The sequence below is a fragment of the Centroberyx gerrardi genome, chromosome 14 (genome assembly GCF_048128805.1).
Source record: "Centroberyx gerrardi isolate f3 chromosome 14, fCenGer3.hap1.cur.20231027, whole genome shotgun sequence".
In the NCBI taxonomy this organism is placed as follows: domain Eukaryota; kingdom Metazoa; phylum Chordata; class Actinopteri; order Beryciformes; family Berycidae; genus Centroberyx; species Centroberyx gerrardi.
This window is the reverse complement of record NC_136010.1, coordinates 14,471,454-14,494,573: the sequence shown is the minus strand read 5'-3', so window position 1 is coordinate 14,494,573 and position 23,120 is coordinate 14,471,454. Positions and strand designations below refer to the sequence as shown.

At 43.8% G+C, this 23,120-nt stretch overlaps 1 protein-coding gene across 1 annotated transcript in view; it reads right to left on the bottom strand.

Annotated features, from left to right (window-relative positions):
• b4galt5 (UDP-Gal:betaGlcNAc beta 1,4- galactosyltransferase, polypeptide 5) overlaps positions 1-23,120 on the bottom strand; it is a 32,376-nt gene that overhangs the window by 7,562 nt on the left and 1,694 nt on the right. Inside the window, exons 2-4 of the mRNA XM_078288267.1 lie at positions 1,720-1,839; positions 1,290-1,403; positions 500-627 (exon numbers count right to left, since the gene is read on the bottom strand). Of these exons, the coding sequence (XP_078144393.1) occupies positions 500-627; positions 1,290-1,403; positions 1,720-1,839 (362 nt within the window). The remainder of the gene's footprint in view (positions 1-499; positions 628-1,289; positions 1,404-1,719; positions 1,840-23,120) is intronic.

Genomic DNA, 23,120 nt, shown 5'->3' with positions numbered 1-23,120 from the left:
CTCTCTCTCTCTCTCTCTCGCAAAGCATATTCTGATGAGGCTTGCTTTCACGGTTTGCCTGCCTCATGCACTTTATTAAATGTTATATGACCGTATGTGTGCATTTTATTATGTGAATGTCCCCCTCTCTCTCTCTCTCTCTCTCTCTCTCTCTCTCTCTCTCAGACACACACACACACATACACAAATAAACACACACTGAGAGTGAATCCTTGCCAGAGACTAGACAGGATGAATTAGCAAGTTGTATAGACATGTAAGGAATTTAGCTATACAGAACCTGGGCCGTATTAACCGCCCTTATTATCCTGACTCGCAGAGTGTATGTATATAGCATGTATATGAACATATACATGGATCCGAGGCCATGTTTCAGGTGCAAGGTTATGAACTTGTCCACTGTCTGCATCACTGAAAGCTCCGAAAGCTGGGGACGCCGATTCTCCTCTCCACCAGTCGTTTTTTTTTTTAACATTAACCTTGTCACATGCGCACTTACCTTCCAGCGAGGCATACAGTCTTTGGGCTTCCAGAAGCCTCCTGGGGCCAGGCTAGGCTCTGCCTCCAGCAAGGACCTCTCCACCTCCTCCAGAGATATCTCAGTCATATTCACCTGCAGCCTGCCCTCTGAGAGAGAGAGAGGGGGGGGGGGGGGGGGGGGGGGGGGGGCAGTCCAGCCACAAGAGAGAGAGAGAGAGAGTAAGAAAGAGAGGGAGTCATCCATGCATGTGATTGAGATGAGGAAGAAGTTAAGGGGAAGGTGAGGGAAAAAAGAGCAGAGGAATAAGGTGAGAAAAATGTTAATGACAAGGAAAAAGAGAGGTGGGGGAAAGGAGGGGGAGGGGAAGAAGGAACGATGCTAGTCAAAGCCTATAACAGTTGAGCAATCTGGGACATAAATTGCTGGGTTAGGCTATTCTGTGCCATTACAACATATTTGTATGCATCATCAATCAAAGCTGAGAGCATGGGCTCCCGACCATTTTACTACTCATAACCCTAAATGAATAGGCACAGAAGCACTACGACAATTCACTTAATGGAACTACTTAAAGAGGCCCATGGAACCTGAAGAAGGGTATTTTTAGTGATTAAATGTCAGCCTAAGAGACTGAATGAAAATATTCTCATTTGGTGCCTTAAATATTTTACATAAGGATTAAATCAACACTTCGAACCAGTATACACCTTACATAACAAATGGCAGCATTTTTCTTATCTAATATGTAGGGTTTGCATGCATGCGTGTGTGTGTGTGTATGTGTGTGTGTGTATGTGTGAGTACTTACTCATGGAGGACAGCCTCTCAGGGCAAACCTGTGAGGGGAGGTAGGTGAAGCCCTCAGGTAGGTATGTGGTGGGAGGAGCATCACTCTCGCTCACGTTGAAGTCATAGGGATAGTCTGGACACACACACACACACACACACACACACACACACAATATTATTAGTCGCTCACAGTGCATGAAAGCTGGGACAGACTCAACTAAAACATGGCCCTTTTCCCTTTATTCTCATCCAGGGTGACTTGACTTAGCTCAGCTCATTGCACTTACTTTCTGGATTCCACTGAGCTGCATTAGTGCCCATATAATTGCATACGAGACAGCATGAGATAAATATTCCTAACACATTTAATCACCCATGTGCTTATCTTTGTGAATGAATATGTGTGTGTGTGTGTGTGTGTGTGTGTGTGTGTGTGTGTGTGTGTTTACCTGTGCCATTGATGCTGTAAGCCCCTCTCACCACCTGCTCAAGAACCTGAGCTCCAATGTTCCTCACGTTCTCTCTGATCTGGATCCCTCTGGCTTGGACCATGAACACATACTCATTCACTGTGGACAGAAACAGAGAGGGGGAAGGTGGAAAGTTAGTCATTTCACTCTCAATTGTTCCGATCATACCGCAAAAGTCAGGTGGGCGTTTCTAGACAGCAGAGCGGAAAAGGACGTCACGAAAGTAATGAGGGTCAACATGCCAACACAATACAGCAAGTTTACCGAATACTCCTCAAAAGACAACTTGCGTAATGGACGATGATTTTTTTCTCCTTATCTTATCGCTCACTCATGACTAACTTGTTCCTGCTTCCATACCTCCTCTTTGGTGGGAAACAACGGAGAATCATCCGTATGTTGGAGGACGATAAGCGTAGAGAGCTAGCAGGTTAATGCCGGTTCAGTTGTGAGCGCTACTCTTCCACCTGATCTGGACCAAATTGATTATCTGCCTTGGTAATGACGTAATGAAGGGAGAGAGAGAGAGAGATACTGTAATGACTCTGATGTGATTAATTGATTCATGTCTTCATAGCTTGTTAAATGCTATGCACTGCCTTGTTATGCTGTACCATTTTCACTCATTATCTACAGCAGTTGTCATAAATTGTGTTTTTTAATGTATTTATTTGTCTACTTATCTTAGAAGAAAATGGAGAAGGAACAAATAGGGTGAGGGTTAAATGACAGTGTAACAGACAGTACAGCAGTCAGGCAATGAGGAAGCACTCACAGATTTAGCCAGTCTGTGTGTGTGTGTGTTTTCCTCGGTAGGTAACAATGTAGCACCAATGTAGCCAAATCACCCATCATGCATGAGAATACATCACTAATAATGAGCAGCACCAAAGGTCTTCAATCAAACACAAGACAAAAACAGCTGATTATACCCTCATATCTCTTAGAAATGTGTCTTTATCAAGACATCTCTATGCATTTGGCACTGACTACCCATTTTCATGTAGTGTTGTCACATACTATTGGGAAACTCCGCCAGGAGAGGTTTAGTGGCAGTTTCTGTCAAATGTGGTTTGACCTGAATATCAGCACGGCAACACTAGAGGTCAACTGCGCAAGCGATCAATCTGGTGGAACAAACTGAAGGGATGTGGTTTAACGGTATGACAATCTGAACACCCCCCCCCCACCACCACCCACCCCTTTCTCCTTCCCTCATTCTCAGATTGCACACAGATTATGTAGAAAGATATTAGCCCACAACTACAGCACATCTAGACACTCCCATGCATGCATGTGTGTGTGTGTGCTCCTGGTTCACTATAACAATGAGTCACAAAACTTGCCTGCTACAGCAAAGACAATAGAGACAATGAGCATTTGTGCACAACTCCAGGAATAACTCCCAGGACCATTGACTACTCCTGTCCCTTTTATTTGGAGCAGCATGCCAGTGCAATGCTGCCATAGTGATGGTTCTCTGTCTCTGTGTGTATCCAATTATACAACCTGCAGACATTAATCCAATCAGCATTTATCTTAAAGCAATCCTATGATCCCCACCCTTCCATATATGTCTATACGCGTGTGTGTGTCTGTGTGTGCACGCGCCTGTGTGCGTACCACTGCTAAGCTAGAAGCCATGAGATGTGATTTGTCATCAGTAATTGTATTACCGTTTCCATTACATTCATCTTGTTTTATACAAATTGCCTGGCTTGCAGGACCAGAGACTAGCGGCTACGCAGTAACTGAAATCAATGTTCTCATCTTACCCGTGCAACACACAAATATTACAGTATGATCGAGGCAAATCCGCTGAGGGTGTTTTTTATCATTAAAAAAACAACAACAACATGAGAACATACATTATCTTGTGTTCACTCTCACTGCAACTCACACAGAAGTGGATCAACTGATATGCGCGCGCGCACACACACACACACACACACACACACACACACACACACACACACACACTGATGTCCCTCTGAGGCGCCATATGATGGAAAAAGGCTAAGAGGCTTCTGGAGTGTGATCCAGTCCTGCAGGCATCAACATACTTTGACACATAGCCCTCTCCTCCTCATCCCTGCCAGACTATGGAGATCTGTTATCTATGCATAACCCAACCAGGACAAGTCCTGGGCTGCAATACACATTCATAGTTGCATAGAGAGAGTAACATGCCGCACATTCCAAATGCCTGAAGAGCAAATAAAATCGAACAGATGCTATAAATTATCTCTTTTTTTCCTGAGACATTTCGACGTCCATTTTCACTGAGCCAATTGCTGGGTTCTAAATTGTTTCAAGGGTCAAGCTGGCTAGACATGCTAGGAAAGGTCTTTATGCACCGAGATGGATAAGGTCAACACTTTATCTACTGAATACAAAGCAGTGGGTGTGCGATTCTTCCCCCGTGTTTTTCTCTCCTCCTCTTGCTCTCTTCATCATTAAACGGTGGTCTCTAGAGGCTGGAGCAGTGGTCAGTGCAGAGGTATTCAAGCCTGCATACTGTGACAAATGCAATTAGACACAAGAGACCTGGAGTCTAGAGGCAGCCAGTTGCCTACAACACAAGGCTATTAGCCTCAGACACACAAGCATGTGGATGCACACGCACGCATGCATGCACACACACCCACACACACACACACACACAGCACTCCACTCTGTCATTGGAATGGGAGATCAAGACCCTTGTCACATGCATACACATGTAGACCGGCAGGCAGGCAGGCAGGCAGGCAGGCAGGCAGGCAGGCAGGCAGCCCCCCCCCCCCCCCCCCAAAAAAAAAAAACACACGAACACACACATCCCATCAGAAACCCCCTCTCTAACCCTTCAAGCGTGACAGGAGACCTTGATCGACCTTGTCCTCCACAGCTCTCACAGAACACGCTGTGCTCATGCCAAGCCTGGCCCTCGTACCTCTCTCTCTCTCTCCCCTTCTCCACATCCCTCCCCCATTGCACTTATCCGTCCTTCCCTCTATCTCCCCTCTTCATCTCTCTGTGCTGCCGTCTCTGTGTAATGTGGTTTGTATCACTTTCCGTCAAGTCCTTTTGTTCCTATCGTTTAAGGAAATAATCTGATTGATGGATTGCAGGCTTTGAGGGACAATTCCAGGAAGAGGCCACACACCATATGCTACTATAACTGAGGTCATGTTAATCGGAAACAAAAAAAGAAGAAAATAAACAAACAAGCAATAAAAAAAAGCACACAAATACACACATTACCCCCCGCCTCTGCCTCTGAAAGGCAATTAACTCCACATTGATAGCTCAGCAGTGGGAGGTGATCAGTCCCGTTCTGCTAGCTCCCTGATAAGAGCTGAAAGGCAGTTTTTCCTGCAGAAATGCTTGGCGCATGCACACACAGTGACACAAGTACACACTCCATACACACACACACACACACTCATAGCTTTCAGGGTTTAAAGCTGTCAATCTCGAAAAGGGTCATTTTTACTGCCGCCCCATATCAGCGAAACCCACACACCCACATACGCACACACACACACACACACACACACACACACAGAAAGTAGGGCACTATGGGCTAGAATCCATCATATCTAAGTGAATGCTGAACATGCATTATGTCAGTGTAAAAGCTGAATTACTGAGACTATCAGTAATGTAACACAGTGAATAGGCCACACATCATTTAGCAGCCCATTCCAACACTTCATCGGAAAGTAAATAGCTGATTACTCAAAGCATTAGCACAAAATCTCTTACAATTATCTGGAACAACCACTATGATTAGAGTGTATTGATTTAATGAGGATGCTGAGGATTGGCATGAGGTGAAGATTATGGATTTCCATTTGGATTTAGGTTGGTTTTTTTTTAAACAGGTGAAAGATTTGCGTTGGTTTTCAACCATTATTGGATCTCATCTGAGAGGACAAGCATATCATTGCCTCCCTTGACCCTTGTAAGTGATGCCGAGAAACCCTGAGGCTGTGGTGGATCGATACACACACGCACGCACGCACACAAACACCAGCCTGTGAATCAATACACACATACACACACACACACAGTTGGCAAAGCCATGCCTTACCATATGGGGAAAAGGTATTACTTCTTTCTCCTTGTCCAATTTGTACCTCCAGCAAAAACATGAGAACAGTGTGATAATACACTCTACTGCACCCAGAGTGACAGTGAAGCACAAAACTGCAGCTTTTAGAAGCTTTTGTTTTCAATCTCACCTGTACAAATTAGTAACTTGCGTCTCCTCTGTGTTTTTAAAATCACTGTATTTTATGAGTGTTTTTTTCATCACTTTGCCTCTGTTTTGTCATTGTGTGAGGTTTCTTTGAGCTTCTCTGTGTAAATATGGAGAAAGTTCTGATTATGTTTCCCGTGGGAAGGGGACAGGTGTGTCAGTCAATGAGTCACTCACTCAGTCAGACAGACAGATGCAATAGAAGAACAAAGGGAGAGATGAGAGCTAAACTTACATCCTGTGTTAATTCTGCAGCAACGCCCACTCAAAACCACACTTTCACCCACACACACACACACGTCTACATCTTCAAATAACACTTACACGCAAACTCACTCTATGTATAACTCACTTTACCATTTCATCCCATTATGTATGTTTTTAGGAGACAGGAAAGCTTACAACAGAAAAAAACAGTTCCATAAATTGCTGGATATTATATATAGCACAATAGGGGGTTGGACAATTATCCTTGAGGAGTGGTGCAGTTCCTGGGCGGTCCAGGGCTGCCTACACTCGTTGATGACGAGTTGAATTTCTGAGGAAATCACTACCATTGTTAGTACATTCTTCAGATACTCTGCCAAGGCAAAAACAGTGAGGCTGGGAGCTAAATCAGGAGGCCTCCCTAGTTCCTGCTCTGTATAAATGTTTGTGTCACTGATTAGCTGCCGGTCCTGTACTTTCTGCTGATAACACTGACAGTCACATTTCCTTTCCATATTTACCATGGACACTAAGAGCAAGAACTACGTGGAGAAATGATTTTCTTTGATTTACATCATCGTTCAATTTTACACTGTCCCTAGGAAAAGGAATCGTCATCTTCTTGACTGGAAATTATCACTTCCTTTTTTTGTAACTGTGTTCACTCACTCTCACTCACTGCCACTTATCTTTTTCTCTCTTTATCTTTCCCTCTCCCTCTTCCTCATATCTTGTCACCCCCAGCCCCCCCCCCCCCCCCCCCCCCCCCACCACCACCACCACCAACACCCCCCATCACCCCCCCTCCCCTCCTTCTCCCCCCTCCCTTGGGCAGCCTTGTTGTCGTGGGTAACTTAAGGTTATGTAAGCAGCAGTGTGTCTTCCCAAGGAGCCGTTCTGCAAACACCTCGAGAGACACCCTCACACATGCAGATGCACAGAGTCGCTGCATCCGCTTCGGTTCTCAAGAATATATACCGACATGACAGACAAAAAAAAAATGCTGCATTTAGCTTGGAATGACAGGAAACAGAATTGAATTCCATTAAATTCCATGACATTCCATTTCTAAGAGAGGTTGACTTGCTATACATTAATAAATAATAAAATACAGTTCAACAAATCAAATACATTCAATCATAATGTATGTATTACAGTTACATGTTATGCATCAAATACCACCTGAAAGGTTCCTTTAACATTTTATATTCAGCAGGGCTCCAGACTAACTTTTCAACTGGTAGCACTGGTGCTACCAACTTTCTCAGTTGGTCGCACCAGCAAATGATTTGGTCGCACCCTTTTTTTTTTTTTTTTTTCCTTCGTAAATCTTCGTATTTCTCATACGCCACCGTGCCCCCGGGAACCTCCGGGAAGCGCCGACCAACGCGTCGAAAGCTCCATGCTTCTGTGGCTCTCTTTCCGCCGACAGAACAGAGGGCTGTCAGGTGGACAGAGCTCGCGCATGTGCATGGAAATAAACGGCAATATGATATAAATGTATAGACTGTGTGTGTTTGTTTTGACTTACCGCGGTCCCTCTGTCCCAAATGCATCAAGCCAGCCGGTAAGAACTCTGCAATAAGGCTGCGTTCACACATAGCGTTTTTTCCCCAACCGCCAGCGCCCTTTTCTCATTAAAAGCAATAGGAAGCGGCCACTCCCGAAAAGCGCTGCAGCGTCGTTTTTTTCATCAGAGCGGAGCGCTTTCAAAAGTTGAAAATGTTCAACTTTTCAGAAAAGCAAAGAAAAGAGAAAGTGAAAGTGCCGGTGGAGAAATTTGGACGTTGTAATAAGTGAATTTCCGTTACAGCAACAGCGATCTTAAAGGCAGTATGGATTATACTGGACATGCATTGGAAATATCTGGTAAGCCTTTGCTTGTTGCACAACACTGTTTTGTCTGCTAGAAGTGAACCAGCTGGTTAGTGAGCTAGCAGCTGCTCAGCTAACGTCAGGTGACGTTGCCTTGATCCACTTTTGATTTCTCCTAACAAAAAGCGCTCCAGGCAGCGCTTTTTTCCACATCAAAAACATCAACGCTATGTGTGAACGCAGCCTAATAGTCCATACATCCATACTGATCTCCGTTCCAGTGCGTCCCCCCCCCCCCAATTTATGTATTTATTTTTTTCCAATGGGGAAGCGAACCCCTAACCCTGGCAGTGTTTGTGTTATGCTGTACTCTCTCAGCTACACAGGGCCATCTGCTGGATCACTGGGATAAGATTCATATACATGACCGTACCATCCTCCTCCTTGTAACTCAGTCTATTTACTTCAGAACATCTAATATCCATTTGTTAGTCCACCCACCCAACCATCCACCCGCCCTACATGCCCTCTGTGCACTGCAGACAGCATGGCACCTCCACTGCTCGGCTAGTCCGGCTTCTACTCCAGAGGGAAATTCTTTCTCTTTTCCATGTACATTCCCAATCAGCAGTTGGGAGGGTCATACATTGCAGGGAAGGACTTGTGATCCCAATGAGAAATCAGCTGCAGGATCAGCCCATGAGATCCAGCCACAACCCCCAGCTCAGGGCAGGAAGAAGTGGGTGGAGGCGAGGCAAAGGAGGGCGGATGGATACATTGGTGGCGACGCGGTGCGATTGGCCAAGGGGAGTTTGGAGTTTTGCAACAGCCAGAGACGACTATCCAAGCACGTAAAAACATAATTTCATGTGTCAGTTTGCTCCGTGGATAGTGTTTCTGGTTTTCGATTTCTGATTTAGAGAAACACACCAACACACACACACACACACGCACGCACACACACACACACACACACACACACACACACGATGATGATATTAGTCCGGTGCTACTTACGGTCACATGAGGCCCAGTCATAAGTGGATCATGAGGCTTCCTCCCAAACCACAGCTGCACTCCACTCACAAGCATATACACACACGCAATCCCCGTCACGCCACACCCGACTGCCCTAAAAGAACTGTGCGCAGAAAACCGTCATGACTGTACTGCCTCCAATTCCCAGCAATGGACACAAGAATTCAAAGCATCTCCTAACAACCGTATTTCACCATATAGAGCTTGGGGAGGTAAACAGTACGTTAGGGAGAGAGGGAGGGAGAGGGAGGGAGAGAGAGAGAGAGAGAGACAGAGAGAGAGAGGGAGAGGCTGGCTGACAGAGAGGAGGGAGAGAACGAAAGAAAGCTGATCCTCAGACCAGATGTCCCTTTGACAGGAAGACCACTCTCCATTTACTGCTTGAGGAATGACGTCAGCACCCATCACATTCCCTGGCACCGTGCCCACTTGCTGAGAGCATCCAAACCACGTGCACTCAACCCTTCCCTCCCTCCCTCCCTCCCTCCCTCCCTCCCTCCCTCTTCCTCTTGGCCAGCCAGTTTCATCCATTCATCCATTTCTTTATCTATCTCTCCTTCCCCATCCTGCTCTCCTTTCCCTTCCCCCAATCTACCAGATGCCTGTGAAGGATACATGAAAAAAAACCAAAAAAAAACAAGATTCCTCATCACCTTAAAGGAATACGCAGAGTTTTTGGGAGACTGGCTCGTTCGTCGACTTACCCGTTTTGTGTGGGATATTGTATCATATTTCATTGAAATTTTACCAAAAATAACATACTGTTGAACTGTCATTCCCTGTCCAAAGGTCTTCTGCACTCTCTGACTTCTGCTCAATGCACTTGTCTTGTCTTGTTTTTATGATTTCTGCACAATGCATGCTGGGATAGGCTCCAGTACCCCCTGACCCCGAATAGGAATAAACAGGTAAAGACAACAAATGGATAATTCTGAAATGTATGAATCTAAACGCCACATAATAAAAACCACTAACAACTTTATTAACAAAACTTATTTAGGTAGGCTAATGCTAGTTGCATATTATGATTCAACATAGTGTATGCTAATGTGTTAGCATGGAACACCAGACTAAAAGATCTACCGGGGACACACGGATGATTTTTGTGTCCATGTTCTCATCACTTAAAGGATAAGGCTGGTGTTTTTTAATGCATTGCTTACCGTCAACAAATCCTATGAAAATAACAAAATCAGCAATGATTTTTTTTTGCCAACAAGTCTCGTCCATGTAGCCGGTGCCCAATGAAGCCATGTCCCAGGAGCCATAGAACTCCATTGTATTAAAAAAATGATTAAAAACAGGTCAAAGAGCCATGCCGTTGCTCTGGGCAACATATTTCACCATCGCGATGCACCGGGCCGGCTGACTTTTTCCTCAAACAACTTAATAAGCCGGCTGTAAACACTTTGCGATCTCAAGAAAGTAGTTCCGTAGTACCGAAAATAGTCCCTGGCGCAGAATTTGTTCCCATTTGAATTTGATTTGGTAATAACTACAACAGTCTGACTTTTCGTGGTAACAGTTAGCGATTTTTAAAATTGAAACTATGTCTTTGTGAGCTGTATTTCAAGGTTTTTAGCTTACAATTGGAGCCAATGACTTCCGGGTTGACGGCTAAAAACGGTACGTGGGAAGTCAGAAAGTAACGGGAGTAGAGCAAACGCATTGTTGATTTTGTTATTTTCACAGGATTTGTTGACGGTAAGCAATGCATTAAAAAACACCAGCCTTATCCTTTAACCTTTAACAGCTTGATTACAGTCAAAGTGAAACCACACCGCATAGCTGTTTCTTTTTTTAACCATTAGAGTATGAATCACAATATTATCAATGAAACTAACTTAACCTTAAAAGACATGTTATACTGTAAGCTGTTACTCATCACCAAGTCTCATTCTGTTGCCTCCACCCACACACTACACTGTGTGTACACCTACTCTGTGTGTGTGTGTGTGTGTGTGTGTGTGTGTGTGTGTGTGTGTGTGTGTGCGTGAAAAGACTTCAGTAAAGACAACAACCAAAATTGAAAAAGAAAAGCATTTCTTTCTCTCTCTATCTTATGGAAAAGCTACGAAACAGATCTCACACTGCACTGAATTAAAATTCCAATGCTCTGCCAAAAGTTAATTCAAGTGGGCAGCACAGTAGTTAACGCAAAACATATACAGTCGGAGAGCTATGCAGCAGCACACGGCACGTCTTGAATATTCACACTAACCATTCTGTGAAGTAGTAGAAGTATGACCCACTGTGAAAAGCCCGATGATGCAGCCAAGAACAGCCAGAAGACTTTGGCCAGATCTATAACAACAATGCAAATTCATAGAAGGCAAGTGAAAGGAAAACATTTAACCGTCGTTTGTTTGCATGGGAATGGGTGTTAATGTGAGAGACCTCTAAAAGTTCACAAAACCAACACAAGATAGATAACTCATGACCAGCGGTCAACAGCTGTGAAGCATTATACTGTACTTAGAAGCTATTCTTATCTATAGACACAGCAGCTTCCTTCTCAGTTAAAAGAGGGCCTGACTACACACAAGCTGCTTTCACAACTCAATTCAGTTCTTGAACAGCAACATTTTAAATACATATTTGCACTCAGTGTTTAATCTCAAAACCCATATACTGTATATTATCAACATCAAATTCACCAATATCCTCACAGTTTTCCCATCCCAACCTCTCAGCTTGGAGGCTGGTTTGAACCTAAGATTTAAGGCCAATAGATGCTCTGGATAATCAATGACACTAATCGATTGATAAACCTCCAGACAGGGAGAAAATAGAGCTTCCATTGTAGCTGAGAGACACTGAGGAGTATCTGTGACTGTCAGGAATGCTAATAACTATTCCCATTGAGACTTCTGAATACCAAACACCGAAGATTAAGAGGGGAGGCATTCTGCTGCTGATAACATGCAGATAGTAGATCAGTTAAAAATTTACTATTGTGTTAAGTGTTATTGGAAATATCCATGACATCATTTAAATGAAAATGCGTCATGGAAAATGTATTGTAAGGTGTATGTAATCGAGATAAAAATAAGACATCACAAAGATAACACATCACACTCACACACACACACACACACGCACACACACACACACACACGCACACACACACACACACACACAGACAGACACACGCCAGCAGGGACAGCATGAGGTGTAGTTTGAGTTCATTTTTGGTCTTGCACTAGTCATTCTGCCCCTCCATCTGCTCCGCCGTCCCAAGTGTGTGCATGAGAGTGTGTGTGTGTGTGTGTGTGCATGTGTGACCCTCCCCTGAGTCACTGTGTCTGCCGAGCCACAACATGGCAGAGAAACACGGGGACCAGACGCGGCGAGGGGAATTACATAAACAACACAGTGGTGCCAGGACCCCTTGTTTTCACTCTGCTGCAAACAAATACTGGAAAACAGATCTGAGGGAGGAAAAGTGAGAAAGAGAGAGGGAGACAGACAGACAGTGTGTGTGTGTGTGAGAGAGAGAGAGAGAAAGCGAGAGAGAGAGACTTCTTTTCTTCCGCAAGTACCACCTCACTTTCTGTCCAAGTTTCTTTTCCTCTTCTCTATTCCACTGTTGGCCTTATTCTTTGCTGGGTGAAAAACAGAATATGCAGGTGGAAATAGATGGGTTGTTGGTATGTATATAGGAAGGATGGGGATGGAGAGAGAGCGAGAGGGAGAGGGAGAGAGAGAGAGAGAGAGAGAGAGAGAGAGAGAGAGAGAGAGAGAGAGAGAGAGAGAGATATTAACTAACCAGAGAGGGAAGTGGTGGGAGGGTGAGACGAGTTCCTGTGAGAGAGACAGAGATAAACTACAGACAAACATGGTTACCACAACAGCAGCGGCTCTGTAGGCCGGGCTCTCTGAACCTCAGTGAAGAGGAAACTCATTTTTTAATTCATTGCCCAAAATATGAAACTATCAGAAAAATCACCATTCAAGACATTGTGATTAATACTTGACTGTAAATATGTATGACTCTGTAAATGACATATATATACACATATAAATAGAGAGAGAGAGAGAGAGAGAGAGAGAGAGAGAGAGAGAGAGAAGAGAAGTTGGGGGAGGGTCAGAGACGAGTTCCTGTTTGTTAATGCCAGGTAAAAGCACAATGTGAAGTAAGATATGATCTAGCAACTCCTGCCAAATGCAAGTCGACTGCAGTTCATTAAATCACGTAGGGCACTCGAGATTCATTCCAATCTCACTTCCCTCAGCGTTCCCTCTCCTTTTCCTGCCTCTCAGCCGCACCTCGGTCTCTCACTCTTTCCCCCCGCCTGTCTCAGACCTCTCGCCTCTCACCCAGCCCCTGTCGCATCCCTTCATCATCTCCGATTCCCAAGCATACAGTGTTCATTACTAAATGACACTGTCTGTGCACCCTAAATCCCCTTAAAGCCGGTTAACCCCATACTCTGTCACATACATACACACACCAACGCGCACCGGGTCCCGTCGCACTCTCTGAGGGTGTCGCTCTGTAAGTGAGACAGGTTGTGTGTGTGCGTGTGCGTGTGTGTGTGTTGGTGGGACCAGGCCAGTGAGCAGTGATTCATTCCTGCAGTACCCCCGCCGCTCCCTTCTGCCAGCCCATTTCCGCCTGCTTTTACATTTGGCAGCTGTCCAGAACATTCTTGTCTTATTGCAGTGGCTCGCTCGCTACTACAATGTAGGGAGGGCACAGAGGACACATGCACCCCCCCCCCACCACACACACACACACACACACACACGTGCACACACATACGCATGAGTACCTAATACCCCCCGACCCCCAATCGCCAACACACACATAGACACACACCCACCCACCATATTGCCCCTGCCTCTTCTTTCTGCTCATTCCATTTTCCTGTTTTCCCCCCAGCAGAAGGGTGAGGTCTCTTCACAGCTGGGGGTTACTCCTGTTGACTGAACAAATGGGCCAGAGCAGACAGCTAGTGTACTACGCCGCTACAGCAGCTACACACACTTCAGCAAGCTGCGCAAAAAACAGCACATCCCCTGCCTATATGGCCCATTCGTCCGCTATAGGAACTAAGCTACGCGTCTGCTGTAGCTCACCTCAGTGCTTCGGCTATTCCACCAAACTAGTGAATTGCACACAGTGCTGCAGTGTGAGGACACACCTAAAATCACAGCCAGATACTAGCTAGTCTGGCTAGTCGGATGCATGCCAAATTGAAACCTTGATTCTCGCCTCTTGACTAAAAATATAGGAAGATCTGAATTCAACTTAGTAAATAATTAATTTAAGCAAAACCCTAAACCTATATGCCCTCGGCAATACAATATATTACATTTGATTATGTAGGCTATATATAATGTAATATAATGTATATCAACGAAAACATATATGAAGAAATATACAGTAGTTGTATTCTTGAAGAAAAAGACCACAGGCTTAGACTTACACACATTATAGCTCTGGAGCTGCACTTAGTGTAGTTAATATTTAATGAGAAAGACTAGATTTGTTGCTATAATGCACTAAAGGTTATGTAAATAACTCCAGAAGTTGTAGTAAAACTGATGAATGAACTTAACTACAGTGACAGCTACAAAACAATTCATCTCCACCAACAAGAATCAGGGTCATAACACTGATTCTGTTGGTGCTCTATGCATAAACATGTTTAACAAGAGAGGCTGGTGTCTGCTGAAATTAAACTGTCTTTGCATATAACAATAAAGGTGATGCCAAGCTTTGACATGCAGCTGGGAATTTAAAGATGAACTAGTTACTGGTAGCTATCATGTAGTATAGGACAGCTAAATGAAAATGAAGGAAGATAGACAGAACAGATGGAATGTCTCTTCCATTAAGCAATAAGTAAAATGAGTCAGTGCTATTCCTGGAAGTTTTGTCCACTAGAGGCCATTAGAGATGCAAGGCATCTAGACTGCCAAACAATCACCACTAAAACTAGTTCAAAAGCTGCGCTGTTTGTAGCTTCCACTGTTGGAGCTAACTCTACCTGAAGCTCTGATGAATGGTTTGCAAATGTCAGCTAATAAAGCATGTGTCATCTAGCTACTTCACTACCCAGCCTCTTATCTGTAGTGTCCACACCAATGGTGCACCACAAAAGCAGCTGGTAATTAGCACTCATTGACTTGGCACTACTACCATGGGGTAGCTGTAAATCAGCTATGCCTTGCTAATCAACTAAGCTGCCCTCCTGAGGATTTATTAGAGGAGCCTTCTAACGAGGCTCCTAGGTTCCGTGTTGAATGTTTGCATTTGCTGCCATGGCCAACAAAAGGGCTGGACCTGGATACCTGGGAAGGTAGGCGTGTGATCCTGGAGAGCAGCATCACGCCATATCCATGTTGTCATTGTGAATAAGAATTTATTTGGATAAAATAAAGGAAAAAAATACGCTGGAGACATGTAAGCGGGTATAATACCCGTATGAAAAATAACAAGCTGCGAGTACGTATCCCAGAAGTCAAGGTCAAGGTTAGACAGAATTATGCTTCGTCATTAAACCCTTATCATGAATGATCTTAATAATCTACTTATGCCAATGTCCTCCTACTCAACATGAAGATCACAGGTACGCCCATCACAGTCATCATCCATGCTATCAGCAGCATATTAGTTATTATCAGCATCTGTGTTTGGATTTATGCCTCTGCCTGGCGTCACTGCTGTACATTGGTCCATCACCACTTAGTGTTCGCAGTCCTCAAACACATGACCAGCGTAACCACGGCAGCGGTATCAGTCACAAAGGGAGGCCCAGACCAGGTGAACAAAGAGTGGGATTCTCCTCAGCATGATTAGGTTACGTAGATAATTAGTGTCTCAACGCAAGACCTTCAATCAACCTCTGACACGCCTCACAACTCTCCATCTCAACATTCACCAACACCACTACACTTCCACCCCCTCTCCCTTCTACTGCGGCTCCGCCATCTGTCTGTGGTCAGATATCCAGAACAGTAGGATGCAGGGGTTGGACAGGGGTCATCTTACAGACAACAACATAAGGACATAAGACCAGCATAACTGCGTGTGTGAGGACGACCTCTGAATGACAATAAATGTGTAATCTTTACAGTTATGTCAAAAAGGACTGCAACTACAGATATCTACAGTAATTGCTAGAAACAGGAACTCAGGTAGAGGGAAGTTGTGGTTGTGAGTTTGACAAGTATACAATGAAAAATGAAGAAGCCGGTTGTGTGACAGGGCGTAAAAAGAAGCATGATGTAGAAGAAATGCTATAAATGGCCATTGAGTTCAAGTTAAATCATGAACTTGCTGTAGCATAGTACACTTTTAGAGAACTGGAAATAAAGGAATGGGCCTATAGACTGTACCGTTTTGGTCAGTGTTTTCAGGTAAGAGTCATTTACAGAGCAAAAGAGGAATGCCATGGCTGACTGTGCAAACAGGAACACGTGAAAACTCCTTCATCAAACACACATTCACCGACATTATGAGCAACTAAAACGACTGGATGCAGTATGTAAACAATAACTACAATCCTCCATACAGGAATGGCTATAAGCATGACATTAAAAGAGATGGGTGATTAATCAATACATAGGATCAATGGGTTTTGACAGGTGTGACAACAGAGCAGGTTCTACCTCAGAAATCTGACCCTGCCCCTTCAATAAAGGCAAACATACCACATATATTCACCTGGTATTTCTTTGGCTTAGGTCCAATAACTATTTGTGAACACGATCAACTCTCTTGTAAAGCTAGAAACCAGAGAACCATGACTCTATCCTGTCATGTACCGCCTGATGCTAATCCATTCACTTCGAAAGGGAGACTGATTTTCTGGGCTCGTAGAATTGCTTGACCGTTTACATCCAAATTCACCTCATTATGTAGCAGCACCAACAGAACCTGAACCAACTGAACCAGATAAATGCAACCCCTGGAAAATACTCTTGATATTATCACAGGAGCCCTTTCCATCTCTTTGTGGTTGTTTCTCAGTGGAATTGTGCATCGTATGACATTACAGACTAGGTAGGCCAGACTCCTCTGCTGTTTCCAGGTATGTGTGCTACTGTATGAATATTCACAAATACAAACTGAACTGTCTTAGGGAATGCCAAAACACTAGAGTGCTGAAATAAGGTGGTATTCCCATTAAATCTGAGCTACATGTACTGACTAGAGTGTGTTTCCTCTGGATAAGGCTGCAGAGTCCGAGTATCTCTTGTCTACTACAATGGCAGGAATAACAGAATGTCCTAGATATTACAGTGGCACCATCAATAAAAGAGTTATGTAATCCTTGGCCTTTTCAGGGTGACGTTCAGTGTTCCCGTAAACTCCAGTAAACCATATTTCTAGTGTGTGTGTGTGTGTGTGTGTGTGTGTGTGTGTGTGTGTGTGGTTGGGGGTAGGGTATCACACGGTCGATGAAAGGCTGTAAGAGGATTGCTTGTGCCTCTGAGTGACTTGCAAGGTGCAATGAACTCTCACTCTATTGATGTTTAACTAAATTCCATTGTTAATACAGCATTTAGCGTCACGTCCTTGCACCATACACACACATTTACAATGCAGGAAGCAGGAAGTAGAGACTAGAGAGCAGCAGTAAAGCAGTAAAAAGGTCCAGACAAAAGCAAAATATGACCTTTTTTTTTTTTTTTTTTTACATTTATCTGAATGTGACAAGTATAGTTCTCACCTGTCAGCAGTATAAACAGCAAGAATGAAATACTATAGTAATTTAAAAACCTGCATAATTATCTATATTGTTTTTACTAAAGGGCCTGGTGTATAGTGACTGCATGTCACAGACCGACTAAGAGAAAGACCATGGCCCAGGCCCGAATGATTGTAAATACTATCCTCAGGGATTTGTCGTCACCCCACTCATCATGGGAACAAGGATGGCATGTTTCTGTGGTTGCTGTGACGATAAAAAGGAGTCAGTCCTGGACGGGATCAAGCCCTCAGGGAACCATGGCAACCGCAGTGAAAATGTCAGATGCCAGACCTCAAGTGTCACGGCCGGAGGAATCTCAAGGATTGAACTCTTGCCCATCCAGATCTCTACTCTGGTTTTCTTTTCATTCTGTTTTTATTTCTTTTTTTTTTATTCCTTATTAATTACAGAGTCATATATGTTACATTTTTAATAGCTTCAGAACTCTATAGGAGCTAAAAAAAAATAGAGAGGCTACATTATTGATCACTGTGTAGTAGGCTTGTTTATTCACAATGGGATCCAGCGGGGCAGCCTGGCACCAAGTTAATATTTCACCCTGCCCAGCCCCAGCCTCTGGAAATTAGCCTTAGGAGGCTGACTGGATTGATCTAAATGGATGGATCGATTAAGCAGCAGACGGGGAATTAGAAAACTAGCACTACAGCAGGCCTTGAGGACTAGACATGGATGGCATCAAGAGTGCCAGAGAAGCTCTACTGTATAAGCACAAGCTAGGTATCAGCACACAATCAGCACACTGGCCAAACACACGGGCAGGAGTATCTCCATGCACACCAATCCACACTTTAAATCTACACAAATATGCACACAAATACTGTTCACCCATGCACACACACACAAAAACGAACACTGCTGTTACCACAACGGAGAAGTGGAGACGACATGTGGCCGTGTCTGTGTCTGGCCAATTCTGAGGGCTATGGCAACCACAGAGTAATGTTACACATGCGAATTTATAACCTATAAACATGTCCAGAGATAAAACAGCAGCAGCTTTACAAGACTGGGGAGGTGCAGCTAAGTAACAACTAGTAACAACTTGGTGGTGGTATCCTACCAGCGGTGTAAAAAGAAGAGATCAAACATTATTACTTCATCAGACATCATATATTACATATAAGAAGTGTGTTCAGCCCTTTACCACTGCATTATAAAGCAGCCTCTAAACTGATCCATCTAGAATGATGAATCCAGATCTATGAAGACAAAAGTGCAATGCGTAGTAAGTACAATGCTGCCTCTTTCTCCCCAAAAAAGTTAATCATTTACCCACATTAACCTTAATGGGTGAGCTAGTTAGCATCTAAACACCTGCGCTGTCACCAGCACATAAAAACAGGCTATGGCTAGCCTCATGTAGACTCTTCCACTGCCTTGCTAGAAATGCAAAGCACCAAGTTGCATAGCAGCAGCATCCAAACACCACCTGTCTGATCTATACAAACCCCTTCCTTCTTGTCTACCTCTCCACGCCTCCTGTCATTTTTTACCCAAATCAGGATTCAAATGTTCCCAGGGCAAGGCAGCTGACTATTGTTATGTTTAAATGGCGGCTTTGCAGGAAGTGGCTGCACAAACAAATTGACATATAAGTGAATGGACACTCACACTCTTTTGTGGTTGGGTGTGACAGGGGGAAATGTTTAAAAAAAATAACAAATAAATACCTCTGGGGAAAAAACAGCTTTCTCTGTTACACACTGGGAAGGAAGCAGAGTGTCCATCAGCAGTGAGAGAAGAGTACCAGCAGGACTGAGACAGCAGACTGATACTACAGGCCAACACGAGACCGGCCTAGCTCTCTATGAAAGTGATGACAGGGCACAAGGCAAGCCCAAATCAAAAACCTATAGTCTTTCCTCTCCAAATTCCAGTAAATTAATCTTTTAAAGGCATGGAGGCACTGATACAGGAGTGAGAGAAAACATTCAACAGACTGTAATTATCAAACTATACAAATATTTCACTTGCGTAAGACAGTGTCTACCTAGTTCAAAAACATTTGGCATGTTGACCTGCAATGTTTAATTTTTAAGTTTTGGCTACAGCATCTTTCAATGTTTTACCTAAGAGGAAATACTGAAAAATATGGTCCAATCTCATGAAGGCACAGGCCACTGCTGCTACAGCAGGCTGTAAAACATAACAACAGTAAAGACAGTAAAGGTTAGGGACAGCACTGGTGCTATCAGTGAAACTTGTGAAATTAATGAAATCTGTTGGCTAGTGAAAGTGCGTAGTTCATATATATTATCCAGCTGGTTTACGTTATCATAAGCAGGATGTTAATTTTGGCTGTGATTTTAGATTTTGTCATATTCTTTTGACTCACATTTATTAGCTTTTTCATTTTTTGTCATTCATCCAATTTACTTATTTAGATATGATAAACTGACATTTTAGTCCGTTTGTTAATGATAACACATGTGCACATTCATGCTTTCACTGACAAAATGAACACTGGGCTTATCGTTCCATATTTACACTATGCAGGCATATTCTCACACTGGAAGAAGTGAGAATGAGGGCCAGACAAATCTGCACTGGGTGGTGGAGAGTAAGTTTATTATTACTTATTCTCAGTATAGTAGTTGCTAAGTGTTAGACCTCATACTGCTGATAAAGCTGTGACACCTGCATATCTCCAATTATTTGCTGGCGGTAAGGTAGGGAGTGTGTTTACATGCAAAGCCAGTGGTAATCATTTGGGTCTGTGGTGGCATGTACTTACTGGCAGGTTCCTCCCTCAGTGAATTTGAGGCAAGAATGACAGGAAGACTCAGAAGCAGAGTGTGAAAAAAGTGTTTGCGTGTGTGTGTGTGTGTGTATGTGTGTATACACTAAAGAGCTATAATAAAAGTATGGTGAGGTTAGATCAAAGCCTTGAGGGCCAATGGCTGATTACTGAAAACAAGCACAAAGTTTACATTGTTGATGGCCTTTGTCCTTCTAACAAACATTCCTTAAAAATATTCTGTTTCTTGTGCATTCATGTTTTGTTCTTAGAGTCAAGATGCTAATTCTATCAAAGTTCTTCTTCTTAATACAAGTTCTGCAATTGTACTGAAGCCATTTTACAGATATACAGTGATAATACACTGCACTCTATGTAACAAATAACCATGCAATTACATTAGATAGTGCTAAAAGCCAAAAGGAGAGCAAGGAAGAAACATGTTCTATTCTCTGTGTGTGGTAAATATGATTTAAGCCACATAAAACTATGCAAAGACACTGTACTGGCTATCAGCCGGCTTCACCTTGAAACAAATGTGGCACACACTACAGTATACATTACAGAGAAATATACACAAATCTTACACACACACACACACACACACACACACACACACACAAGCAGCCTTTCAGACAGGAGGATGAGCCTGGTCTCCAGAGACAAAGGGAAGCACCTGGCTTCTTGTCTTCCTTGCTCTCCCCGGGTGTGGAGGTGTGTGTGTGTGTGTGTGTGTGTGTGTGTGTGTGTGTGTGTGTGTATCTGTGTGCATTCCTATAAATAGTCTGTGTCTTCCCTTAGCTCTCGCTCCTGTGGGATCCTCTCATGTTTTAATTAAATAAACTGCTGCAATCAGGCCCAGCTGTGGCCCGCATCCCCAGCCTGCATCATTCAGCATCCATGCTCAGGGGCAACAGAGAGGCTGAGGTGCCAGTGCATGTAGACAGGGAAACAGAGAGAAACAGAGAGAGAGGGAGAGAGGGAGAGAGAGCTAGAGAGAAATGGACTACACTGTGAAAAATTGGGGCATTCTACATTGAAGCCACCAGGGTATTATGGGAAGTCCCGCTCAGGTGTGCTGGATGGGTTCCCCAATGTGCAAACCAGCAGAAGAAATGGAACTCAGCTCATCTCTTTCATCCCCCCCCCCCCCCCCCCCCTTGCCCTATCCCATTTTTTATTATTTATTTTCTCCTTCCTCCTCTGCCCTCTTTCCTCTGAATTATTTGCTCTACATCTTTGCATCGCCCCTCCTTATCCGATCACTTTCCACAAATCTGTCCACACTGTTTCACCTCCAAAATGCTGCCGGCTCCATACACTGATATCTTTAACACCCTCAAATAAAGTAGACACATTTCAGGCCATGGATCCCCATTTGATTTATAATGTCACAGGAACCTGTAATTGGGAAGATTTTTGTTGTTGTTGATTTAATATAGAACAGTATAACTGTATAGAATAGTCATTGTTATACACTCTCTTATTTGGCTAATTTGTAGTGAATTAAACTATAGTGAAATGACATTATTCCTCATTTTGATCAGTATGGACCCTCTGAAAGCCCCTCAAGGACCCCTGGGCATCCTGACCTGCTCATCATAACCCCCCCCCCCCCCCCCCCCCCCTCCGACCCTGCCTGCTAGATCTCACTCTAAGAGGCCCCAGAGTGTGGAAGGCTAAACTGTAGCTTTTAGCAAGAGCGGCAGAAGCAGCCTTGTTCCTGGTTACCATGTATAATTAATGGACTGGTGCTACTGGTCCTTGTTCTGTTCCTGAACTGACCCCCAGTAAGCTACGTGGCCATTAAAGCCCTACAATCAACACCCAGGAGGGCGGACTTGGCCGAACGCAGCTCTCAATCAGGCAACAGACGCCATCAATAATTGAGCTGGAAAAATAGTGGTCATGTGAATGAAGCGAGGGATTATTTTTAAGGGAGTGTACCTCATTGTTCAAAGATTTATTTGCTCTCTGCTATTGGGACCTACACAGGCTATTCCCGTCAGTTTATGTGTCCTCCACATGAGAATTGATTCAATTATTGATTAAGCCGGCCACAGCAGGTAAAAAGCGTGAATGGATCGATACCCATTTTGATGACTGAGAGGGATCAGCTTTCCCTCTGATGTTTTCGAAAGTCTACACATGTGTGACTAAAACAATATTTCACTCATGTAGTCGCTTTCCAAACAGCCCACCTCTAGAGGACAATGACAGGCTTTCCTTCTTTTTTTTATGCAGTGAAAACTCCTGACACACAGAGGCGTACTACTGTGTTTAAAAATGAAAATGTTTTGGGCTTGTTTCTGACAGGTACAACACGGGTCCATCATAGTATTTGGGCTAGGATAGATTATTCATGTCCTGGTTGGTACTGGCAATTTCAAGTAGAGCACATACACAAACATGTTCTGGGTAAGCCCAACCTCAATCATGCCTGCTCAGCAAGCACAACAGGATGTCCAACCAAGAGAGTGCCACATCCTGCTTTGAAGGTAAATAGGAAAAGGTCCCAGTAGCCTAACTCTTGAGGAAGTGTTACCTGCACCTCATGTTTCCTCAAAAATGTCCTCGTTAATTTTCCTCATGCATTGCGCAAAACAATAGA